The sequence below is a fragment of the Calliphora vicina genome, chromosome 1 (assembly GCF_958450345.1).
Source record: "Calliphora vicina chromosome 1, idCalVici1.1, whole genome shotgun sequence".
Taxonomy (NCBI): Eukaryota; Metazoa; Arthropoda; class Insecta; order Diptera; family Calliphoridae; genus Calliphora; species Calliphora vicina.
The window spans coordinates 36,188,822-36,215,155 of NC_088780.1; the positions used below are offsets into that span (position 1 = coordinate 36,188,822).

Here is a 26,334-nt window from a genome sequence, read left to right on the forward strand (position 1 = left end):
GATATTGGCATAATCAGACTTTATTTCATCAAAAATAAAGCAGGAGTGTTACGGTCAGTGGAGATCATTATTGCACCATTATCAATGATTTTTTGTTCCGTGCGAAATGTGGTTTCAATAGGATGGCGCTTCATGCAATACGGAGACTGCAACCTAAATCAAATAAATTAAATCAAAATTTATTGAAATGGATATGTCAGTTGGGCTCCAAGGTCGTGCGATTTGGTACCCCTCTATTATTTCCCGACTTTAAGTCACTGGTTTATGCTGATAATGCAGCAAAAATTTACGTCTTAGAAGCCAACATTGTTCGTGCTATTCGTGAAGAACAAAATTGGACGTCCAGAATGCAGTTAGTCAAGAACAGCGATAGCCCTATGCCCGAAATCATTTTCAAATGTTAATGCCCTGTATCGATATTACGAATAAAAAATATTGTTAGATTAAAATTTACATTTTTGTATTATTTTTTCCTATTTCAAGTTCTATCGGCCTTAAAAAACCACCCTTTGTATTCTACTCATCCAGCTTTAAAAAATCCTTTATGTTTTCTGTTGACCTGAGCATGTAAATCAAATAAATTTCCATACAAACACTTTACATTATCAATGATGATAACTATAATAATGATGACTCCAGTCCTACCGTAACTATGATGTGTTGATTCTAGCTACAATTCCAATTTAATGACTGTAAATATTTTTTAGTTTGTCATTAAGTCTAATGGCATTTTTATGGTCAGTTTTATTGTTGTGGTATTTGAGTTTAAATTGTTTATTTTATTTTATATTTACTTGGTTTATTTATTAGTAATTTTTTTCACATTTTCTTCCATTTTTTTCTTTTAGATATTTAGCTGTAACACAACCCTTAACATATTCCAAAAATAGACGTACCAAACGTTTAGCCTTATTCATGATATTTATTGTATGGGTGACGGCATTGTCCATAACATGTCCTCCGTATTTGGGATGGTAAGTTTTAGAGAATGAATAAAATAGATAAAGTAAATGTACAAAAATAAAAAATGTACATATTGTTTATTGTACACTAGAGTCTCCAAAAAAATAAAATTGCGAATTATAGTCCAAGTAATTTTAAATATAGTCTGAAAGTTTTACGTCAACGTCAACCCTTACATCGAAAAGTTCAAATGTAAAATTTTGCAATTTATAAATGGAAGAAAGTTTTGACCCAAAGGAAATATAGGATTAAGCCGAATATGATTTTTTTTACTGTAATTTTCATTAATATAAATAAATCTACATATGTATTTCTCTAAAATAATTCAGCATGTTAAGGAGTTTCACAAATTTATTGCATAAAATTTACCAAATATCTGACCTTTGAGCTCGATGCGCATCCTGATATCATTATCCGGTTTGATTCATTTTATTGAACAAACAGAAAAAACCGAAATTCCACAACAAAATTAACTTTAAGTAAGGCTTGACATGTTTTTAATCTTCGCAGTCATTTTAGAAATATAAATTTATTTTTAGAAAATTTTTTCTAAATTTTTCAATTTTTAATGCCGTTTTAAAAGCTAAAAATTTCGAAATTTTTCTAAAAATTATATTAATGTATATTTCTAAAACGACTGCGAAGATTATAAACATGTTAAGCTTTGGTTGGTTTACGTGTTAAGCTTTACTTGAAGATAATTTCGTTGCGGAATTTCGTTTTTTCAGTTTATTCTATAAACTAAACTGTTTTTGAGTTACGCGAATATATGTTGTGCAACCTCCTCCATTTTCTAAATAACGGTATATTTCGAAAATACGAGCTAACCTAAAAAAATGGTTAGCACCACTGAATTCAGCGTACCCGATTTAGTTTAAGGCGCTGGGTGCCCCTCTTGACAGAAAAAATGTGTCAATTTCGTGCATAGTTTTATTGGCCAATAAGTGTTTAATCAAGAAAAGGGGCTCGATCTGTGATCACTCATATTTTTGACAAAAAATCAATTTTTTATATAAAAACAAGTAAGAAAGTATGGTCGGTCAAGCCCGACCATATAATACCCTACACTAAGTAAACGAGCAAAAACATTATTCTTTTAAAATTTCAATAATTTATATTTTTGAGTGATTTTCGGAAGTGGACCTTATATGGGAGCTATGACCAATTATGGACCGATCACCATGAAATAAGGTCGTGTGATTTATGTCTATATGAAAGTTTACTATGTTGAATTTTGTGAGTATACCAAAATTTTTAAGCGATTTATGCATGTTAAAGTGATTTTCGGAAGCGGGTATATATGGGAGCTATGACTAATTATGGATCGATCGTAACAAAATTTGGTAACATGAATTTTGTATATATAAAACTTAGTCGGAGCGGAATTTATGGAGATACATTTATAAATTAAACATTTATGACTGATAAAGTCCAATTTCGGAAGGACATTTGTGTAGGAGCTATGTGAAATAATGGACCGCTTTCAGCCAGTTTCAACAGTCTTGGTCCTTGGGCCGAAAAAATAATATGTCGAAAATTTTATCAATATATCTACAAAATTGCGACCTGTACTCTGCGCACAAGGTTTACATGGACAGCCAGCCAACCAGACGGACGGACGGACATCGTTTCAGAAAGTGATTCTAAGTCGATCGGTATAATTTAAGGTGGGTGTTAGACTTATATTTTTGGGCGTTACAAACATCTGCACAAATGCATAATACCCTCCCCACTATGGTGGTGTAGGGTATAACTACCAATACATAAAATCGCTAATAACTTGGCCAATAAGCGTTTAATCAAGAAAAGCAGCTCGATTGATTGATTTTTTATATTAAAACTCAAAATATCTAAATTCGCTAATAACTCGGCCAATAAGCGTTTAATCAAGAAAAACAGCTTGATATGTGATCACTCATATTTCTGACCAAAAATTTATTTTTTATATAAAAGCTGAAAATATCTAAATTCGCTAATAACTTGGCCAATAAGCGTTTAATCAAGAAAAGCAGCCTGATCTGTGATCACTCATATTTCTGGCCAAAAATCGATTTTTTATATAAAAACTCAAAATATCTAAATTCGTTAATAACTTGGCCAATAAGCGTTTAATCAAGAAAAGCAGCTCGATCTGTTATAAGGTCAAACTTCGATATAATCGGATCATAATTTTTATTATGAATACCGTGCTTAAAAACCGCACATATTTCACTGTATACAAAATCAAGATAATTGTTAAAAATTCCACATTATCAACTTCTGCTTTAATATTATGAAAACCAAAATTAAATAATCCAATGTAACTGCATAATCCTATTAAAAGCTCATGGATTGTTCTGTTACATTTAAAATGTTTTACTTTAAATGAAACAGAACAACCCACAACCAAAAACAAATGTTATTGATTTGGTCATTCCATTTGTAACAGATGCAAATTTGAGTTGCAAAGCAATTATATTTTAGAACTAGTTAATCTAGAATTAATCAGGTATTTGTACTATTGATACCATCTCCAGCAGTAGAACGAATTTTCCGAAATATAAAGGTAATATTTGTGCCCAAAATGAAGAAAAAATACATGGAAGAAAGTACCCTAGAGTATATCGAAAAGGGCCTTATATTGTTAGCTATGACCGAAAGTTCATAGCTAACAATGGCCAACTGTCATAAAATTATGTGACATGACATCTGTATATATGGAACTAATTTGTTTTAAGTTTTATTCAGATACCAATATTTTTTAGGTAGTTTTGGCCCTTAAAGTTATTTTCGGAAGGGGGCATTATATGGGAGCTATTACTACCTATGGACCGATAATCATGAAATTAGGTGATACAATTTGCGTATATAAAGAAATTATTTATTTTGTGGATCGACTAAGGATCACTTTCTGAATCGAATTGACGATGTCCGTCGATAAAATTGAAACCATAAAAATTTCCTCCCGAAATCAAACTTTATCGTCCATAAATACTTGATTTATATAAAAGCCACACAAATTTTTCCACAAATAAGTTTTATATACAAATAAAGCACACCTACAATTTTTTACCAGATCGATTCATAATTGCTCATACCTCAAGTTAGAAAAATATGAGTCAATCAATAAAATCTTCTGAAAGATATGTAGAGTATTCAGGATTCGGCACAGCCGCAAGATAACATTCTAAAATGAAATTCAATTTAAAAATTTCATAAATGCGTGTGAATGACTTGTGAGTGGGTTTATAATCAGAAAAACATGTTCTTATTGTTTGCGAATATAAAAAAAAATCAAAAAGAATATAGTTCCACAACAAATGTTGCCACAATTTTCTTTGACACTATTTATTAAAAACACATGCAGTTTTTCACATTTATTACTTATAAGCAAATGCTTGAGAAAATGCAAGTACATGTAGAAAATCTTTAGATTTTTATAGTCAACATTTTTTTCTTATTAATGTTTGTTGCTGCTATTGCTGTCTGTTGGCACAATGTGCAACTGCAACATCAACTACATAAATGAATTTAATGTGCGTTGTAATGCCAAGAAAACAAAAGGAAAACAAATGATTTTCACACATGTTTGTAACTGGCATATAATAAATAAAAATCTAAGGTAAAAGTTTTCCGGTTGAAAAAATAAAAGAATTTAAAGGAATTTTAGTGGTGAAACAAGTTTTTATTTTTTTTTATAAGGGACAGACGTTCGAAAAGCTTTAGTGACAGATTATTTAATATATTTATACATTAGGGTGGCACTTAGGTCTAAAATAAAAATATTCGGTGTATGACTTAAATGCGAGATTGTTTAAAATGTTTAGCTTTTATTTTAAAACATTTGTGCAATATAAATTAATTCAATGTATTTACCATTGTTAGCTATGACTTCCGATATTTCTTGCAACATACGGATTCCAAAAAAACTGGACATGTTTTTAGGCCAAGAACGAATCAAGCCAATATCGGATACTCAGTTATAAAGTGAATTGTATCCTAAATAGAGATATATCTGTGGGATACGCTTCACTTCAGAACAGGGTATCAGAAATTGTCTTGATTCGTTATTAGGATCTGATTCAATATGTTGCCAGAAAGATGGGGAAAAGGTCATAACTAACAATAGCTGCCAAAATCCAATTAAATTTTTTTAAAAAAGGACAACAAATCCATTTGAATTTAATTTCTGAGATATGAGATTCCCTTAAAGGTACAACCATCAAAAGGTACCACACATAACTTCAGATTAAGTTTGATTTTTGGTGCTAGCGTTATGAGTTCCGTAGATGTAGAGATACCGATTTTACACGTTTTTACCCATTTCTCCTACTTAAAATTAGAATTTCCAAAAATCTCTTCCAAGTGGATCTACACATCGGGAGAGGTGCCTATATACAAAATTTTAAGACATATAAATTTTCATTAGTTCAAAATTGGTAAAAAAAAAGCTTAGGTCAGCTTCTTTGTCATTTAGTGGGATGCGAGTTGGATATCTATCAAAATAAATGTTTTGTAACTCAAAACACAAAATTTTTGCAAAATAAAAAACTTTGTTGACTTTTTTTCAAAATGCTATTTTTCTATAGCGAACGAGTACTTTGGCGGAAATATAACATGTGTTTTGTTATTGTAACAAAAAATGAATACATGTAAAACGTCCATTCAAAGCACTCGTTCGCTATAGGAAAACAGCACATAGGTCTTTTCCTTTAATACTTTTTTGTCGCTGAGTGGGATATCTATCAAAATAAATGTTTTGTAACTCAAAACATACAATTTTCGACTTTTTTTTGTGCAAAATCAATTTTTTTTTCAAATTGACCCTTTTATACCCTTCGCGACAAGTTTGTCATTCCGTTTGTAATTTCTACATTTTTCATTTGCGACCCCACAAAGTATATATATATTCTGCATCGTTATAGATACCGAAGTCGATTTAGCCATGTCTGTCTGTATGTTGAAATCAACTTTCCGTAGCCCCCAAACAACTTACATACACTGGTGCATATTCCTATAAACGCACTTAATTTTTTTCTGTATTTTTATTATATCTTTGTTGTTCTCATCCAAAAGCAAAATTTAACTTTTTTAATGAGAGATAACTTAACGGTACTTTTGAAAGTAATTAAGTTTTTTTTCTTCTTCTTGTTGTTGTCCTTAATTATGCGATCAAATGTTTTTGGTGCTATTTTAAGTGGAAGATTCGTATAAACGCAGACGTGAAATTTGTTTTTAAAAAAGTTAACAAAAATAAAACATTATCAATTTTAGTTTTTTTTCAACCAAAGGTACGTTTCTAATAGTAACATCTCAATTTACTGCAACTTTTTCTATTTGAATCAATAATTTGTATCACTTTTAAAGATGCCCAAGGGAACTTTTTGTCCGATCCAGAAAAGATTCAAATTAAATTTTTTCACGACCAAGGATGTTCCAATAGAGAAATGGGACGTAAATTCAATCGTTCGGAAAGTGTGGTGCGAAATATCTTGAAGATAGGTTAAAATTATGGAGTTCGCAAACCTACAAAGGGAAATACAAAACTAACAAGAAGACAACTTAATCTAATAAAACAAGAAGCAATCCGCAACAAATTGAATTCCACTCAAATAAAGAATAAATTGAATCTTCCAGTGACTTCCAAACACGTTGCACACTTTTTACGAAACGATGAAAACATAAAATGGAAAAAGCCGAAATGTAAACCAATGCTAAAAACGCACCATAAAGAAAATCGTCTAAAATTCGCAAGAAAATATATGAAATGGACAGATGAGTGGAAAAAAGTAATTTTCTCTGATGAAAAAAATTAATTTAGACGGTCCTCACTCATACTCATGCTATTGGCACGATTTGAGATCAAACGATGTTCGGATGTCAAAATGTAATTTCGGTGGTGGCAGTGTTATAGTTTGGTCAGCGTTTTCTGCAGTTGGCAAGTCGAAAATATGTTTTGTTCCGACGAAAATGAATAGTGCAGATTATAGCAAGCTGTTGGAAGATGCTCTTCTCTCATTTATGGATGAAAAAATGGATGAAGATTGCATATTCCAACAAGATAATGCTGCAATCCATGTTTCTAAGCAATCGCAACCTTGGTTTAATGAACATAGCATTCCTCTGTTGGACTAGCCGGCTTGTTGTCCGGACTTAAACCCAATGGAGAACTTGTGGGGATACATGGCCCGAAAAGTTTATGCAAATAATTCCCAGAATGAAAGCATAATGACTATGACAGAGCTGAAACTAAGAATTAAACAAGTCTGGGAGGAAATTGATTCCAATCTGCTTAAAAAATTAGTGGAATCAATGCCATGCCGTATTTTTGAAACAATCCATAACAAATGATCATCCACACATTAAAAATGGCTGTTAATCTCGAAAATTAAGTAAAAAAAAAATAAATAAAGAACAAATGAATTTTTTTTGTAAACAATATTTTAAGTGAAGTCTTAACTACCCAGCAAAAACTTCGCTTACAAATGCTACAATGTCTTTTTAATAACTTACTTTTTAAGTAGTAAAGTCTAAAAAAACAAAATAAACAAACAAAACAAAAAACTGTTACTTTTTTTCAATTTGCCCATTTTTTTTATTACATGTTTATTTTTAGAAAAACAGAAAAGAATATTGCATTACTGTGTGAAAACCATTATTTGATGCACAATCAAATAACTAAGCAGTGGTGTAGTGAGCACAACGGCAGACTACCAAACAGAAGGTTGCAGGTTCGAATCGGGTCTGCGACTTATTTTTTTTTATTTTTATTTTTTTGTGTAAATAAAAATTCTATAAATAACTCTACTAACAAAACAACTTATTTCTGGCCAAAATATAAAGGATTACTTTTGGGACATCGCGAACAAAAATAATGACTTCTTACAGTAGAAAAATAAGTAGTTGAATCGTCAAATTCCCCTTATTTTTCGGCTTATTTGTAAGAAAAGTTTTTGCTGGGTAATTTAATAAACAAATTTGTAGCCCCCTAAATATGTTCATGTTTAATTTTTGCAATCTTTTTAAAAAAAAGTATTATGCGTTTATAGGAATATGCACCAGTGTATTTAAAATCTACAAAATCAGCCCACAAATATAGACAATATCGCACACCCAGTTCAAAAGTGACACAACTCAAAATTTATTTGGCGGGTTATATAAACCCGAAAATGAATTTTACGCTTAAACTATGCACAATACACTTGTTTATCTATACAAAAGATATCACACTAATGTCTTTCATTAACAGGCCTGTCAGAGAATTCCATTCCGATCGAAAGTGGAATTAATTTCGTATTTTGATTCTTCAGAAAAAGTAAAACGGAAATTTCTTTTGAAATGAAACCACTTGCAGTTTTCGAAGTGGATTTAATATTTGGTTGTAATTATTTGGTTTTCTAAAATGTTTAATCAATTTCTGTACCAAAAACTTCACTTTTGTTTTAATATAAAAAAAGGCTGTCAAAATAACATCTGAAATACAGACTTATTAAATATTTTTGAATTAACAAATTACACGGAATCTGAAGAACCTAAAACGAAATCGATGGGAATAAAAACTACGGTATTGAAACCATTCCGAACGAAATGTGTGACAGGCCTGTATGTTTCAATTGGTATTTATTTATTTACGATTTCTGAAAATTTAAAATTTTGAGTTGTGTCACTTTTGAACTGGGTGTGCGAAAATTTTTTTTTTGTCAAAAATTCTTTTTCCAAATAATTTTTTTTAAAAATTAAAAAAATTTAAAAAAAATTTGGAAAAAACTTTTTAAAAAAAAATTAAAAAAATAATTTGGAGAAAAAAATTTTAAAAATAGTTAAAAAAAAATTTTAATTTTGTTTAAATAAAAATATTTTTAAGTATAATTTGATGAAGCCGAATATAGCTCTCTCACTTGTTTAATTTTGTTTTGCTCAAAAGAATGCTTAGGTTTATTTGTTTAAGAGTTGTTTGTTTGGTCGCTTTGTGGGATTCGTGGCCACGCGGTGAAGTTTTCATTTCTGTACATTTCTGTACAGAACGAATAAATGTGGATGACATACTCAACAAAAACTTCATGTACATGAAACACAGTACCCTTTTCCATTCCTCTTTCCCCTTTCATCAACAAATTTTTGCAGCAAATGTTTCACAGTATGGATGGGGACTAAGCGACCAAAAAGTTCTAAAAAGAAAATAGATAAGCTTTCTTTTGAGCAAAAAAAAAAAAAACAAAAATTTTATGTTTTGAAATATAAAACATTTCTTTTGATATCTACAACTCGCAACCCACTAAGCGAGCAAAGAGATTTTCAAGGAAGCTTTCTTTTGAGAAAAAAGTGCACGTTTTGAAAAAAAAGTAAAAAAAAGTTTTTGATTTTGGAAAAAAGTCAAACATTTTTGGTTTTTTAATTTTATTTTTTCGAAAGGACATATTTTGCAAAGAACAACAGGTAATAGGATTCATGGATGAGAAGAAAAACCTAATCCCGATCGGAAGACATCGATTTCAGTTATTTCACTTGAACCCTTCACATGAAATCCCCCATATATAGGTTTATAAATATTCAAGTGTTTTAGGAAATGGTCTTAATATAATGGATATGATCAAATGTGGACCGATATTCACAAAATCTAGCAGTATCTAGTTCAAAAATTAGCATACCTACTACTTATCTGTGTTAAATTTTAGTTCAAATTCGATATTTATAAGACAGTAGAAAGTGGTACTTATATGGGAGACTATTTCTGTCGATTTTTAACCTGGTAACTATATGTTAAAAGATTTATGCCAAATATTGTTCTGTGATTTCTTTTTCAATGGAACCTTTTTTGCTGAATTTTATGTAGATACTAGCTGACCCGACATACGTTGTCCTGTCCAAGTTAAAAAAATGCTTGTGTTCGATTTGTGAATTTGTGAGAAACGGTTTGAAAAGGGTAAAAATAGTTAAAAAGGAAAAAAAAAGTATTATTGAATGATAATTTTTATTCATATAGGGCATAGAATAAAATATACATAGAAGCGCTACTGAGAGACAAAGAACCTAAGTCTTGCAACAACAGAATACATGTATTATTGGCCAAGTTATTAGCGAATTTAGATATTTTGAGTTTTTATATAAAAAATCAATTTTTGGTCAGAAATATGAGTGATCACAGATCGAGCTCCTTTTCTTGATTAAACGTGTATTGGCCAAGTTATTATCGAATTTAGATACTTTGAGTTTTTATATAAGAAAAATCGATTTTTGTTAAGAATATGAGTGATCACAGATCGAGCTCCTTTTCTTGATTAAACGCTTATTGGCCAAGTATTAGCGAATTTAGATATTTTGAGTTTTTATATAAAAAGTCGATTTTTGCTCAGAAATATGAGTGATCACAGATCGAGCTCTTTTTGTTGATAAAACGCTTATTGGCCAAGTTATTAGCGAATTTAGAAATTTTGAGTTTTTATATAAAAAATCGATTTTTGTCCAGAAATATGAGTGATCACAGATCGAGCTCCTTTTCTTGATTCAACGCTTATTGACCAAGTTATTAGCGAATTTAGAAATTTTGAGTTCTTATATAAAAAATCGATTTTCGGTCAGAAATATGAGTGATCACAGATCGAACTCCTTATCTTAATTCAAGGCTTATTGGCCAAGTTATTAGCGAATTGAGATATTTTGAGTTTTTATATACAAAATCTATTTTTGGTCTTGGACAATGTGGACGTGGACAATTTTTATTTATGTAAAAACTTTTGCGGACTATTTATTAGTTAAATCGGTCCAGGCGTCCTGAGGTAAAAACTTAAATAGGATTACTATGATCATTTAAACAAAAAATTAGCCAAATCGATGTAGCCGTTTTCCAATTTTAAATACATCGAAAAAAATGGGCTTAAAAATGGGCGTGGTCAATTTTTCATTCCGTAAAAACCTAAGATGGGCTATTACCAACATTTAAAAAAAAAATTTCTAAATCTGTCCGGCCGTTCTCTACTGATGCAATTAAAAACGAACGACATTTGATTTTTATTTATATAGATAGACTAGTTGACCGCCCCGGCTTCGCCCGGTAGCATTTACTAATCTTAGTTCTTCAAGTTTCTCCAACCCACATACACCTGCCTGTTCTTATTTATTTGCAAACAAAATATATAAATTTGTACTGCATACTTTAGGGAGCTTTGAACTCCAAAAAAAAAAAACCGAGTTTTACCCCGATTTTTTAAAATTTATAATAAATAAAAAAATCAGACAAATCGCTAAAGCGAATGGTCACGTGATGCCATTACACACATGGACCATTTCATTATACCCTACACCACCATAGTGGGGAGGGTATTATGCGTTTGTGCAGATGTTTGTAACGCCCAAAAATATTAGTCTAACACCCACCTTAAAGTATACCGGTCGACTTAGAATCACTTTCTGAGTCGATTAAACGATGTCCGTCCGTCCGTCTGGTTTGCTGGCCGGCTGGTTGGCTGGCTGGCTGTCCATGTAAACCTTGTGCGCAGAGTACAGGTCGAAATTTTGAAGATATTTCGATCAAATTTGGTACATATTACTTTTTCGGCCCAAGGACCAAGCCTATTGAAACTGGCTGAAATCGGTCCATTATTTCACCTAGCCCCCATACAAATGTCCCCTCGAAATTGGCCTTTATCGGTCATAAATGTTTAATTTATCTATGTATCTACACAAATTTCGCTCCAAATAAGTTTTATATATACAAAATTCATGTCACCAAATTTTGTTACGATCGGTCCATAATTAGTCATAGCTCCCATATAGACCCGCTTCCGAAAATCACTTTAACGTGCATAAATCGCTTAAAAATGTTGGTATACACACAAAATTCAACATAGTTAACTTTAATATAGACATAAATCACACGACCTAATTTCAAGGTGATCGGTCCATAATTCGTCATAGCTCCCATATAAGGCCCACTTCCGAAAATCACTCACGAATATAAATTATTGATATTTTAAAAGAAAAATATTTTTACTCATTTACTTGGTATCGGTCAAGCCCGACCATACCTTCTTACTTGTTTTTATATATATAGATTATATATTCCAATATTCCGGGAAGAAATCATGTTATGATACAAACGGAATGACAAAATCAATATACCCCCATATTTCTGATTCTTCTTATTATACATATTATAGTAGACAGCTTCCAATTTGCTGACGTGAAAATAGAATTTAAGTTTCGCTTAGTAAATTTTCCCAAAATTGGCCAAAGCACCAATATTTTTTAAGTAAATGAAACAATTTTAGGATTTGGAATAGGTCCATTGCCTAAATTTGAATCTTAGACAAGCTGGGATCAGTTTAATATTTATGAACGAATTTATAGACATTTCCTTAAAATGTTTTTTTTAAAAAAAATTGTGTAAAAATGTGAGTTTTTGTACCTCTTCTACTTATAGTGAATACTTTCTTACTTTTTTTCTATTTGAATGCAATTTTCTTTCGATCTTTATTTTATTTACAACATATTTTTTTCATTTTATTTTCCGCTTCATAGGTATGAACCGGGACGCCGTGATGAAGGTTACACCGTGTGTCGCTACAATCAGAATAAAGGATACGTGGTCTTTTCAGCAATGGGTTCATTTTTTATACCACTGGCTGTGATGCTTTATGTTTATTTGAAAATTGGTTACGTTTTGACATCCCGTCGTCAAAGGATTGTTCGTGATGCGGTAAGTTTTTGGTCGTGGAGTTGATGGGTGATAAAGATGATGATGTGTTTTTATTGTGGTAGTGCACTGGTGCAATTGATGGTGATGGTGGTGTTTGTAAATTATGGTTTTTTTTATGGTGGTGGTGATGTGTGAATGCATAAGATAAAATTATTGTGGTTGAGAGTTAAAGTAATTTTTAATGATTTTTTATGCAGGAGCAGCTTTATTTTATATACAGTAAACATATACATTTATTTAGTGTTATTATTAATTTAATGGGGAAAATGTAAAAAAAACACTCACTTTTTATATTTATTTCTAGTGGAAGTTCATAAAAAATGTGGATAATTCAGGGCAAATATATTGTCAGAACGTGGGTAGATTAAATTAAATAGTATGTAGAGTTATCGATAATAATATAGGGCAATTTAATTACAATATTTAATATTATTAATATCCTACCACAAGGGTTTTGTAAAAAAGTTATGGGGAGAGAGAGAAGATTGAGCTCAATTTAATTATGAAAGTTAATAAACGTTATTGAAAGTATTGAAATGATTGAGTTGCATGGTTTTAATGTAAAATGTCTTGAAGCGATTTAGCATTTTGTCATTCAAAAGAAATGGGTATAAATAATATTGCAGGTATTGGGTATTTCAGAGCAATATTTTACCAAAAATTACCAAATTCAAATGACAGAAATTAGCATGAAAATTAAGTGTATCAAATATTAACTCCTTATTTTTGAAACACTAACGTCTACGAGCCACATACATCCTATTTATACCACAAAACAAAAACAAATTTCTCAAGAAAATACTTATTCGAGAAAATACTTGTTTCGAAAAGAAAGATCTTAGAAAATGTTTTTTGTTTTGCTGATAAATTAGAAAGGATTTTTTTGCAAGGCAAAGTTTTTTTTTCAAAGCTTTTCTTAACATTTAAAAAACAAAATATCTTTGAAAAAAATATTTATTCGAAATAACAATTATTATATATTCTTTAAAGTCCCTTTTATTTTTGTCACTTTTTACAGAGAAAATATTTTCCTTTCCTTTTTCATAAAGAAAGATTTTCACATAATTTAATAATAAGTTTTATTTAGAAATCTAAATAATCTAATAAAACATGGTTTTTATACTTTTTCTAAAAACTATTTTATTCAAGAAAGTCATTCTCATACAATTGTGGTAAAATTTTTCACAATTAAAGAAAGAACAAACCCATTTTGAAAGCTTTTTATACCCTTCACCTTCGTGAAAAGGGTATATATAAGTTTGTCATTCCGTTTGTAATTTCCACAATATAATTTTCCGACCCTATAAAGTATATATATTCTGGATCCTTATAGATAGCGGTGACGATTAAGCCATATCCGTCTGTCTGTCTGTTGAAATAAGTTTCCGAAGCCCCCAAATAACTTACGTACACGATTCATACATCAATATCTCCGGAATTCTTCCGGCTCGGTTGCTATTTAAAATTGAGGAAATCAGTCGACAAATGTCGGAAATATAAGGAAAAAACAAGACAACATCGATTTTTTACCTATTTTTGACCTGGATCACTAAGTCATTAATATAGACAATATGGATATCTAATGATAGATATTTCAAAGACCTTTGCAACTTGATAAGACCATAGTAACTTGGACCTACAATGGGTCAAAATCGGAAAAAAATATTTTTTAACCCGAATTTTTTTTTTCACCAAAAGTTTAAAAACTAATTCGAAATTTTTTTTCCTAATAATTAAAAAAACAACTTTGGAAAAAAAAATTAAAAAATTCTAAAAATATTTAAAATTTTTATTTTGAAGTATAATTTGGTGAAGGGTATATAAGATTCGGTACAGCCGAATATAGATCTCTATATTGTTTTTATTTTATTTCGAATTTTATCGTCAATTTCGAAACTCCGTGGGCCCGCCATATCTAAAAAACGAAAACAAGATCGAGTAAAATTAAAAAAATAAATACACCTAAATGTCTCTTCAACTAAAAGAGATAACCCACATATGTAAGCATATTTTTGTAGATCTTCTCAAGGTCTTCTCAAGTCACGAACTGGACGCCAATACTTCTAGGAAACAAACAAATCAACTCGATAATACGTCAGCTCCAACCATATGAAATTCCGTTAAAATATCTCCGACAGTTCCCAAAATACAGAATTTAAAAAAAAAAAAACGTTTCTAAACCACTATGCATTTTTATATAAAATTTGAACTTTGAACGTCGCACAGTGGGTTCGATGGTACCCAAAGTGGCGATTAATTCATAGAAGCCGTAGTTTTAAAATATAATATTTTTTTATTGCTGAGTTATTATAAGCACATAAAAACACAACATTTTAGAAAAAAAAGGTTAACAAAATTTTTTTTTAACCTTTAAGCGAATTATTGTTTTTTGGAAAAAAACACCTTTGTTCACAATTTATGCTGTAACTTTGGAATGGAAAGCGATAAATTATTGAATAGAATTGGAGATTAAAACATGCTTAACGTGCTCTTAAAAAATTCAAATTATAAATTTATTGTATGTATTTTTATTAGTATAAATTTAAAATACAATTTTTGTTTTACACAAAATTCTATAAATTTACAAATTTTTTTCAAAAAAGTCAAAAAAAATACATAAAAACACAGCATTTTAGAAAAAAAAAATTAACCCGTTAAGTGCATTATTGTTTTTTTGAAAAAAGAGACCTTAGTTCACAATATATCCTGTAACTTGTGAATCGAAAGCGATAAATTAATGAATAAAATTGGAAATTACAGCATACTTAATTTGCTTTTAAAAAATTCAAATAATAAATTCAAAAAATAAATATATATTAGTATAAATTTAATTTAAAATCCAATTTTTGTTTTACACAAAATTTTATAAAAATACAATTTTTTTCAAAAAAGTCACAAAAGAGACCTTAGCTCACAATTTATGATATAACTTGGGAATGGAAAGCGATAAATTAATGAATAAAATTGGAAATTAAACATACCTTATGTGCTATTAAAAAATTCGAATAATAAATTTATTATATTTATTTTTATTAGTAAAAATTAATTTAAATTTTAGTTTTTGTTTTTCACAAAATTTTACAAATGTAAATTTTTTTCAAAAAAGTCACAAAAGAGAATATTATACATTTTTGTAATGAAAATAGTCATAAATACATAAAAACACAGCTTTAAAAAAAATGTAAAAAATGTTTAACCTGTTAGGCGTTTCTTAGGTTTTGTTTTACCTTCTTAATAAAAAATATATTAAAATATTTGTATTGTTCTGCATTCTCAAATTCACCAAAAATATCCCAATTATCATAAGCTTCATTATAATCATTATCTTCATCATCATTATTATAATCTTCTTCATTACTTTCTTCATCGTTGTTATCATTTACTGGTCTTGTTAAATAAATGACATCCAGAGTTTTCACACAAAAATTAAACAAAATGGCCGGGCATTGTCTGGACATTTTTTTTCTTTTATTTTACTATAATACCTGATATTGAAGGTTCCATTATAAAATATTTACTTTTAATAGATTTAACACTAACAATAATCGCTTGAATTGTAAAAATTTCCAATTTTTTCACTTTTTTTAAAAACAGCAATAATTTGCTAACTTTGACCGCTCACTGAAAAGAAAGTAAACAACTTAGTTGATTTATTTTTACAGCTAGTGATGTAGAATTTTATCTACTATTACCCTATATTATAAAAACTTTATTTCTAATTTTCAATTAATCGCCACTTTTATACCATTTGAACCCAACGTTCGTCGATAAAAGACAAACCAAAGCAAATTTAAAATTTTTAGGAAACTCTAAATTTTGTATGACTATACAGAACCTACATATGTACAAATTTAAAATGGGTACAGTCTGATACCTTTTCGGATTTTGAAACATTTTTCAAGTAATATTTTTTGCTAGCAAACATTTTCCCAAAATTGTATAATTTTCTCAACCAATAAAAAAATGCGTAAAAAGTTTAATAAAAGTTTTTTAATTTAAAAACAATAGCTTTTCTTGTTCTAGATATCCTTTTTTTTGTAAATTTGTTTTCCAAAAACTTTGATTTTTCTCCATAAAATTTATTTTACTAAATAAAAATATGATTAAGGTTAAATTTTCAAATATTTTTTATTCAATAATATTTTATTTCTGTTTCCCTTCTTTCAGAACTCTGAACGCACAGCAGATCATGAGATTGATTGTGATAATTTCCTCTCCGAATCGGAGCACTTCCATTGTGGCCCTCAGAACTTTCCCTCGTTCAAGTCACGTTGGACTTTAGAGGGCAGTGCCAGTGCTGGCAACAGCAAAACCAACAGTTTAAAATGCAGTAAATGTAACAAAAACTACATAGATCAAACAACGTTAAAGCATCAGGCATCCTTTTACGAACTGGTTGAAATTTCACGTCTATCAGTACAAACATCAGTATTACCACCTGTGGCAACATGTACATCGATTAATTGCCGTTATGGAGATGGTACGTGTACACCAACAGCTGCAGCTACAACAAATGTTACATTCACCATAGGGGATAGCCTGGGGCAGAGAGGCTCTTCGCTGCCCATACAACAGCTGCATTGCACGGACAGTCGCACATCGTTTTCGGAAACTTGTTTGGCACAGGCCATGACTCAAATTGGTAAATATGCCACAAATGGACAACATCAGCAACAACTGCACTTGAATAATGTACAACACCACGGGCATCATCCAGTGCACAGTCAGCAACAGCAGCAGCATCACCACCACCATCAACATCATCCTCAGCATGGCCACCACCATCATCATCATCGTGTACCCATGCGAGTTTCAACAACAAAACGTGATACGAAAACCGCCAAAACTTTAACAATGGTTATGGGTGGTTTCATTGCCTGTTGGCTGCCGTTTTTCGTGTACTACATACTGATACCATTTCTACCGCCTGCTGCAGTCTCTGAAGGTCTCATGTCATTTTTGACTTGGGTCGGTTGGGTGAATTGTGCCATCAATCCATTTATCTATGCCTTTTACAATCCGGACTTTCGTACAGCATTCTGGCGGTTGACATGTAAACGAATTTGCAAGCAAAAGTCACCAGCAAATCATGCGACCATGTTTCGAGGATAAAACTATTTAAGGTTGATGCAACTGCAACTATTCTACTACAGATGCTGATGCTGCTGCTGTAAAAACCAGGACATTTACATTGATGTGCTGTGCTGTCGGTGGTCGTTGCTGTAGAACAAAAAATGACATAGAAATAAGAAATAGAATTTAAAAAAACACACAAACACACCAAATAGAAACAGATGTACATAGAAAACAAAACAGTGGTTTTACTAGTATTTAAGTTGCATTTCATTTATTTTTTGTAGCTGAATGAAGGAAAAAAAAGTAGAATTTGAGGTTTGATCTCTATTGAAATTTAATCTAAGGGGTTAGTAGTTTATGTTAAATTTAAGTTGTGTAATAGTTAAATATTGTTAAATTTTGTTATTTATTTCCTTAGATTATTCTGCAGTATTTAAAGCTTTAATTAAATCTATATAACCCCTTATTATCTTAAGTAACTATTATGTATTGTGTAAAATTTTAGAAATTAACATTGAGTTTTTCATATTTTTTATGTAGAAACATTGTATACGTTTAAAAGAGATTAAAATAAATTGTTTTTAAATTATTTATGTAGCTAAATTTAATTATGGAATTATGTTCTTCTTAATAAAACTGTGTAAATAAATATAATGATAAAAAGCGAAATTAATTTTAGGTTGGTTTTTGGAATGTAATTATTTAAAAAGTTTAATCAATTATAGTAGTAAAAACTATTTTTTTTTTGACTAGAAAATCATTTTTTTAATAGTCATGTTAATAAAAGGGTTTTACTGCTGAGTTAATTACGTGGAAATAGTAGCATTTTCCTCAAAATTATGCTGTCCATTATCATATCCACCATCAGAAATAATGTGATATATGGGCAAATCCCAGAAACAGTCTACCAACAAAAAAATTTTGAAATGAATCAAACTTGAAATTTTTAATTGTAATATTAGACTAGATATGTATATTATATTTTATACATAAACAAAATGTAGTTCTATGGTCATTCACACAAAAATGATTACCAAATCCAACACTAGCACAGATATCTTAATTGTATACAAAAAAAAATAATTTTTTAATGTGTTTTTATCATTACTTAAATGTTAACAATATGGTTCGATTGACAGTTATATTTTTGAGCATTCAATTTAAATACAAATAAATTTTGAGTAATTTCACTTTGAATGGAATTTTTCGCAACTTCTCACGGAAAAGGAGATACTTTTCAAGCTTATGGATAATTTGTAACTAGCGTCACGTAACGTGTGTCACTAAATGTTCTCGGATTTTTATAAAAACGGCAATTGATTGTTCATGCAAATAAGTTATATTAGAATTCTCTTTCATTCATCTTTCTTTTAGGAATAAGATTTTGTGTGCTTTTGTTATGCCAAATTCGCTAAAATTACGAATAAACACTTCAACTTTTAATGTTACTTCCACTTTTTGTAACGTGCATCACAAAACTTTGCGATCAATTATTTCGCAAGAAATGACAATTAAAAGGTAATATCTTATGCCATTTGGAATTGCACATAAATCTCACTATAGCGTATAGTATACGTTGGAGGAATCTTATTTGAAAAACCAAAAAATTTTCTTATTTAAATATGAAAACGTGTACGAATGAAACGTTCGTCACGCAGGATTTGCCCATATATTGAAATATTTAAATATCTATAGAAAAATTAAATACAAAAGACATTTTAATTTGTATGTGATTGACAAAACAAGTTTCAAAGTATGATCGGCCAACCATATACTCGTAATACCCTACAATGGTAAATGAGCAAAAATATTTCTCTTTTAAAATTTCAATGATTTATTTGGACTTGCTTAATAATGGACTTATATGGAAGCTTTGAGCAATTATGGACCGATCGTCAATAAATTAGGTCGAGTGATTTATGTCTATATAAATCTTATTTCTGTTAAATATACCAAAATCTTTAAGTGGTTTATGATTGTTAAAGTGATATTCGGAAGTGGACCTTATATGGAAGCTATGACTAATTATAGACGAATCATAACGAATTTAGATGAAATTATTTCCATATAAAGAAGTGGCCGACTTAAAAAAAAAAGAAGTGGCCGACTTATTGTAAAAAACCTGATGGAGAAGACGTTTTGATACCACGGCATGCCATTGGATGTTGAACTCTTGCAGTTTCCTGTACCGCTTCTCACAAATTCACAAATCGAACACAAACAATTTTTCTAATTGGGATAGGACAACGCCAGTCAGGTCAGCTAGTGTTGACTACACAAATTATACTCCATTCCGTTGCAATTAACCATATGGTTTTGAAACCTGCTTTAGTCAATTAATCATTCAAGGGTGGTTTCAGAATTATCTAAGAAAGTAAGAAATCTCAATTTGTCAGATTAATGGTGTTTTCTTTTCTGGCATAAATGATGTAGTTTGATCGTGTTCTTTTCTAATAATGTTACCCTGAGTATATGCAACATGTTTCACCCTCAATTTTATCAAAGGGTTAGAAATGCACCACTTTTTGTAAGCAAAAAGTATAGTTTTATAATATTTAGTGCATAAATAGTGCATAAATGGTAATAATTTTTGTTCTATTGTGATCGTTAAAAATGCAACACATTATGGGGGTATGGGTAATCTTTAATAAATGGTACAAAATATATAGGCAACATTTTGTGTCAGAAAAGAAACACATTTTTTACCACAGACCAGGGTCCAAAGTAGGGCACTTCGGTTATGTTCAATTTTAAAAATTATCTATTTCTTCGTTTGTGTTCGGATTTCAAAAAAATTACATATATAGAATCTTATCATCGATTATACAACTCCATCGTAGCTAACAATTATCTCTTATGGCTTTAATTTTCAACATTTTTACCCACCCTACTCCAGTTTTTTGATGACCGCGGTTCCAAATATCTCCCGATTTTCTTCATTTTTCTTTTGCAGGATTAACAGCAGACGTATATATGAAATAAAGAAAGAATTGTTTAAAAATCATGACCAAATCCAAAGTTACACCCATTTGAATTTAAAAAAATTAAAAAGGCTATTTTTTAGGGAAAAAAGTTGTTAAGTTTTCCCTAATTAATTTGCCACGTAAAAAACACAAGGTAGACATATTATATATCAATGGATAGAGGATTTTGTCTACATTTCAAAAATGTATAACTTTTGACAATTGAAAAATTCATGAAATACTTTATTGAAAAATATTACAAAAAATGCTTTTTATTGAGTTTTAGCATAGATACAAATTTTTCAAAATGAAATTAAATTTTTATTCATGAATATTTTTTAATGAAATTTTACAGTTATGTAGATTTTTCTATTTAAAAAGAAAAAATAAAAACAAATTTGGAAATTTGTTATCAACTATTCCGAAATTCCCAAAAAAGTCTTGAAAAATCCCAAAAATGGGTTTATTTCGTTTTTTGTATATAATATCCATACAAGGGGCGGGGTTATCGGAACCCTTTACAAAGTAATTAAGAACATATTAGGCCATCTAAAAGAGGTTACTATTTTTTGATATCGACTACGCGATTTGAGAATTTTTGCCCTAAAGTTGAATTTTATATAAAAAATAGGCGTTTTTTGAATGGACCTGGTTCCGTCAGTATCAAAAATTGTAATTTTTGTTTCCATTCAAAAAGTACAAACTAATTATACATCCCCTTAGAAATTTTTTAGATAACTTAAAAAGAATAAAAGTACTTTTTTCACCAAAAAAAAATATCGAAAAATCGCCTTTTTAATTTTTTTAAATTCAAATGGGTGTAACTTTGGATTCAGTCATGATTTTTAAACAGTTTGTTCTTTGTTTCATATATACATCTATTGTTAGTCCTACAAAAGAAAAGCGAATAAAATCGGGAAATATTTGGAACCACGGTCATCAAAAAACTGGAGAAGGGTGGGTAAAAATGTTGAAAATTTACTTTTCAAAAAATTTATAGAAGACTTTTTTTAAAAATATGGGAAAAAATTTTAAAATGTTATTAGGCGATATTGACTCGTAAGACAAATATTGTTCAGACCAGCCAAAAAAGTTTGAGGCACTACTGCATGAATATTATTGTAAAATTCTACAAGAGCTTGAAAAATCATTGGAAGCTACTCGCAGTAATTTTAATGCGTTTGCGAGCAGCGGGGAAATTGGGTACCATACGAATTGAAGGTGATAGACCTTGAAATACAATATTGCAAGTCCGAAATGATGTTTGAATGCTATAAAGAAAATAAGTTTTGCACCGTTTCATTACTTGCAGTTGAAAATATATACATTACGATAAACCGATTTTTAAGAGATCGTATGTGAATACCTGCCAACCAAACGAATAGACACCAAAGCCAAATATTGCGAAAGTAAGTTTCTGTATTTGGTAGTGGCAAATCATATCTATTATGAGTTGCTGCTGTCTTTGAAGCCGAAAAATGCCTAGAATATGGGACCAGAAACCGTAATATTCCATCATGACAACGATCGGCCACATGCTGCAATACCTGTTAAAAAGTATTTAGAATGAAGTGGTCTCAAGTGCCTCACGCTATTTATAGTCCAGCGCTTGCCCCGTCCAACATCTAATTGTTTCGATCGGTGCAGAAAGCTATCTCTGGGATATGCATCACTTTGGAACAGATTATCCAATATTGGCTTGATTCCATCTTGGCCTCAAAATATGAGCAGTTCTTTTGGCTCGGAATCCATATGTTTCCAGAAAGATGGGAAAAGTTCATAGCTTACAATGGCCAATACTTTGAATAAATTTATAATGTACAACTGTTTCAAAATAAATGCTAAAAATTTGAAAAAATTTCTCATTTTTATGCCATACATCCAATATGTATGAAATTAAACAAAATATATTTGATGTTGACTTTGATGCAGCAGCCTAAAATAAATTGACTTTGTAAATTATAGCAACATCCATTGTCTGTCTTATTTGTCTCGTAATGTGCGCATAAAATACTCAAATTTAGAGCCATCTGTTTCCAAACTTTTTCACTGTTTCCACTAGATCTTCTATTAAGTAAGTGTCCACATTGAAAAATATGTCATTGTTGTTTCTTCTACTTCTATCCACCATTTGTTTATGGCTCTGAGTTTCAGTCTATCACTTATTGTTTGCAGCCATCAATGTGTAATGAAATTTAAAGCACTTTAATATAGAACGGTAGCAGTCATAGACCTGAACTGAGTTGAACAGATACTCTGTAGTAAAACCAACAATATAGTAGCATAAAATGCAACAAAGGTTACACAAAAAACTGAGAAAAATAAATAAAAGAATAGAGGGGAAAAAATAGAAAATCAAAGTAGACAGTGTCATTGCATGTTAGTATTTAATATTAACTCACATACATATCGTGGGTTTAATACAGAAAGGCCTTAAATTAATAGATCATATATTTTTGTTAAATGAAAAAAAAAACTAATAAAATCTAAGTAAGTTGACTAAACGCCCATAATTTATAACCACAAGACTTGAATTCCTGAAGGGGAAGTGTTTGGGAAAAAGACCAGACTTTTTTAAGAAAACTGAGACACGGCCTTTCTACATTAAACTAGCGATATATTTGTACGTTTCATAAAAACTCATACCCATACTTACTTAAGCTAACGACCCAAATTAAAAAGAAAACTTTAAAATAAAGACAGGAACAAAGAAAGAATGATAGACAAAAAAGAAAAACAATTCAATTGAATTGTACAAAAGTTGAAATATGCAGTCAAGCATATTTTTTTCTTGCATCCTGTATAGGTATTCTTTTTATTTTTCTTTAATGACTTGTTTCCGTCTCTTATTTTTATTTATAGTACCTACAATACAACACAATAATATTTTTTTTTGTTTGGTTTTTCTTATTTTTATCTTTAGACATTTAAACAATTTCCGTTTCATGTTGTTTCATTATATGATATTTTGTGTCGTTTGAAATTGTCACTAAAACACATGGTTGAAAGTGATTTTTTGTATAGAAATGAATGAAAATAAATCGAAAATGACAATAAAATAAAGATGTATGACAGGACTTGATATTTGCACATATCATGTCGGTGTAAGAGAGTGACAATTAGAGATTTTTGGATAATTGGGGCGAATATTTAATGAAATAACTATTTAGTGGGAATTGTAGATTAAAACAAAATAAATTCCAACAAATGAAACATACTTTAGCTTAAATTATACATTTCTTCATCATATATCTTTAAATGTTCTATTAATCTTCAATTTACGAAAAACGGAGCAGATATTTTTTAGAAATCTGGTCTTCTTTAAAAATATGGTATAACTAGCAAAGCTAGTTCACTTGGCTTTAGCAATCATATTTAAACTATGAAAGGATGTTTTTACAAAATACACTTTACTTAATTAAAACCTATTTTTTAGTCGTTTTAAGGATATATTATATAGTACGTCACTCAATATTAGACACGAACCGGATGATATACGTCAGAAACTATAAATTAAATGGAGAAAAACTACGTTTTCAGTTTTTCATTTCGTGATCCTGTTTCCTTTTAAAAGAACTTAAAATTTTCAGAGGAGTACGTTTTTGAAAAAAAATTTCATAATACTTTTGATCATCCTACTATGCCAAATAATCAAGAAGAGTTGTAAAATATTTCGCATTATTTTCATTTTATCCTGTCAGGAACAAAAGATGTCAAAAATATCCTTTCAACATTTTTATCCTTGAATATCCTTTTAGATTTCCAATAATTTTTTTTTAACAAAAATAGTGAGTTAAAGGTCCAAATATTGAATACCACATGCCAAAATTTCATTCTTCTATCTTCACTACTTAAGTATTAAATAATATTTTAAATTTGCATTATTTGATTTTTTATATTTATATTTTATTTTAATATTTCATTCTAAAAAAATATAAGCAAAGCAACGTCGAATTCTTTTTAATAAATAAGTAATTTGGTATCATCGGACAAGACCGACCTTATGATACCCTACATCGAGTATATGATTATAAAGAGTTTTCTTTTGATATGAAACTTATTTGTGTTGAATCTTATTTGAATACACACATATTCGGTAGTGGGCCTTATATGGAATCTATGACTAATTATGAACCAATCGTCACAAAATTTGGTGGGATGAATTGCGAATATATGAAACATGAATTGTATGAATTTTGTTTGGATACTGACATATTTCAGAGATTTGTGTATATTAATGACATTTTCGTGAATGTTGCTTTTATGGGAGCTATGGAATATTGTTGACCGATCGTCACGAAATTTGGTCGTGAGAGTTCGGTATTTTGTATTCTCCCCTTAAATTTAAAAAAACTATGACTTAAAAATGCTTGGCCTTAAAAGAACTACTCATCGTTTAAGGCCGAGAACGAATCAAGTCAATATCGGATACTCTGTTCTGAAGTGAAGCATATCCCAGTTAGAGCATTCTGCATCGATCAAAACAAATAGTAGTCGGACGAGGCAAGTTCTGCACTATAAGGCGGGTGAGGCAAAACTTCCCAATCACTTATTTTTACATATATTGCAATATGTGGCCAACATATGCGGCATTTGGGATATACAAGATCATTTTTCAAGCACTCTCAGCTTCAATTCGTATGGTACCCAATTTCTCTGATTTAGGATGAATACTGCTACTTGAAATTGCTGATTGAGTAGCTCCCAATTATTTAACAAGCTCTTGTTGAGTTTGACAACAATCTTCGTAATGCCTCCAAATCTAGGTCTTTAAATATTTTTATCTTCCGTGTTAAAATCGCAACTTCAGAACGGCACAAACTATCTCCCGCAAGGTTGGAACCGTTGAAACGCATTCACCATAAGATTCTATGAGCAATCAGTTTACTTTTTTTCAAATTAAAGAAGTAAAGAAAAGCCTTTCGCATATGACTCTTTGTTGCCACAAAATTCGCAAAACTCGCGTTCAAAAGATACGCCATCTATTGCAATAAATAGATAAATTTGTAACTAAATTTTGTTTGTACCTATATTAGTTTAGAAGGTATAATGTTAGCCTTAAAATTTGGAATCACTTCTTAGTGTATTTTAATGAGGAGACGGAAACCTATAGTCCAAATTTATTATCTATACTTTTTGGCATTTGGTCTGGGTGATGTTGAATCAGTCTGTTACTCAGTATAATATATCATATATTGGTTATACTTACATGCTAAATGATCAGATTTTTTTAGCTTTTGGTATTTTGTCTCTTTCAGCCACGCTTTTTTGTGTATAAGTTTAAAATAAAAACAATTGCATTTTGACTTTATTATAAAAAGTAAGAAAAAATTAATCAAAACATGAAAAAACCACTCCATTCCAAGGGTTTTCGTGAAGTGAAGTGGTTAGTTTAGTTAAAAAAACTAAAATTTTATTAATTTTTAATTTTTGATATACACGAGGTGCCCCACTTTGGGGCATTGCGGTTCGGCACCCTCTTGGTATTTTAAGCTCAAATTCAAAACTAAACCTTATCAACACCTTCTTTATAAATCGGCCTATCCGTTTAGAAGTTACAGATTTATTTACACTTTTTTCAGGACTATAAAAACTTCCCAACCACCTCATTCTAAATACTTTTTAACAGGTATTGCTAAATGTGTCCGAGAGTTGTCA

At 30.1% G+C, this 26,334-nt stretch overlaps 1 protein-coding gene across 1 annotated transcript in view; it reads left to right on the top strand.

Annotated features, from left to right (window-relative positions):
• TyrRII (Tyramine receptor II) overlaps positions 1–17,986 on the top strand; it is a 37,345-nt gene extending 19,359 nt beyond the window's left edge. Inside the window, exons 3-5 of the mRNA XM_065508499.1 lie at positions 849–974; positions 12,460–12,637; positions 16,805–17,986. Of these exons, the coding sequence (XP_065364571.1) occupies positions 849–974; positions 12,460–12,637; positions 16,805–17,749 (1,249 nt within the window). The 3' untranslated portion in view covers positions 17,750–17,986. The remainder of the gene's footprint in view (positions 1–848; positions 975–12,459; positions 12,638–16,804) is intronic.
• The last annotated feature ends 8,348 nt before the right edge of the window (positions 17,987–26,334 follow it).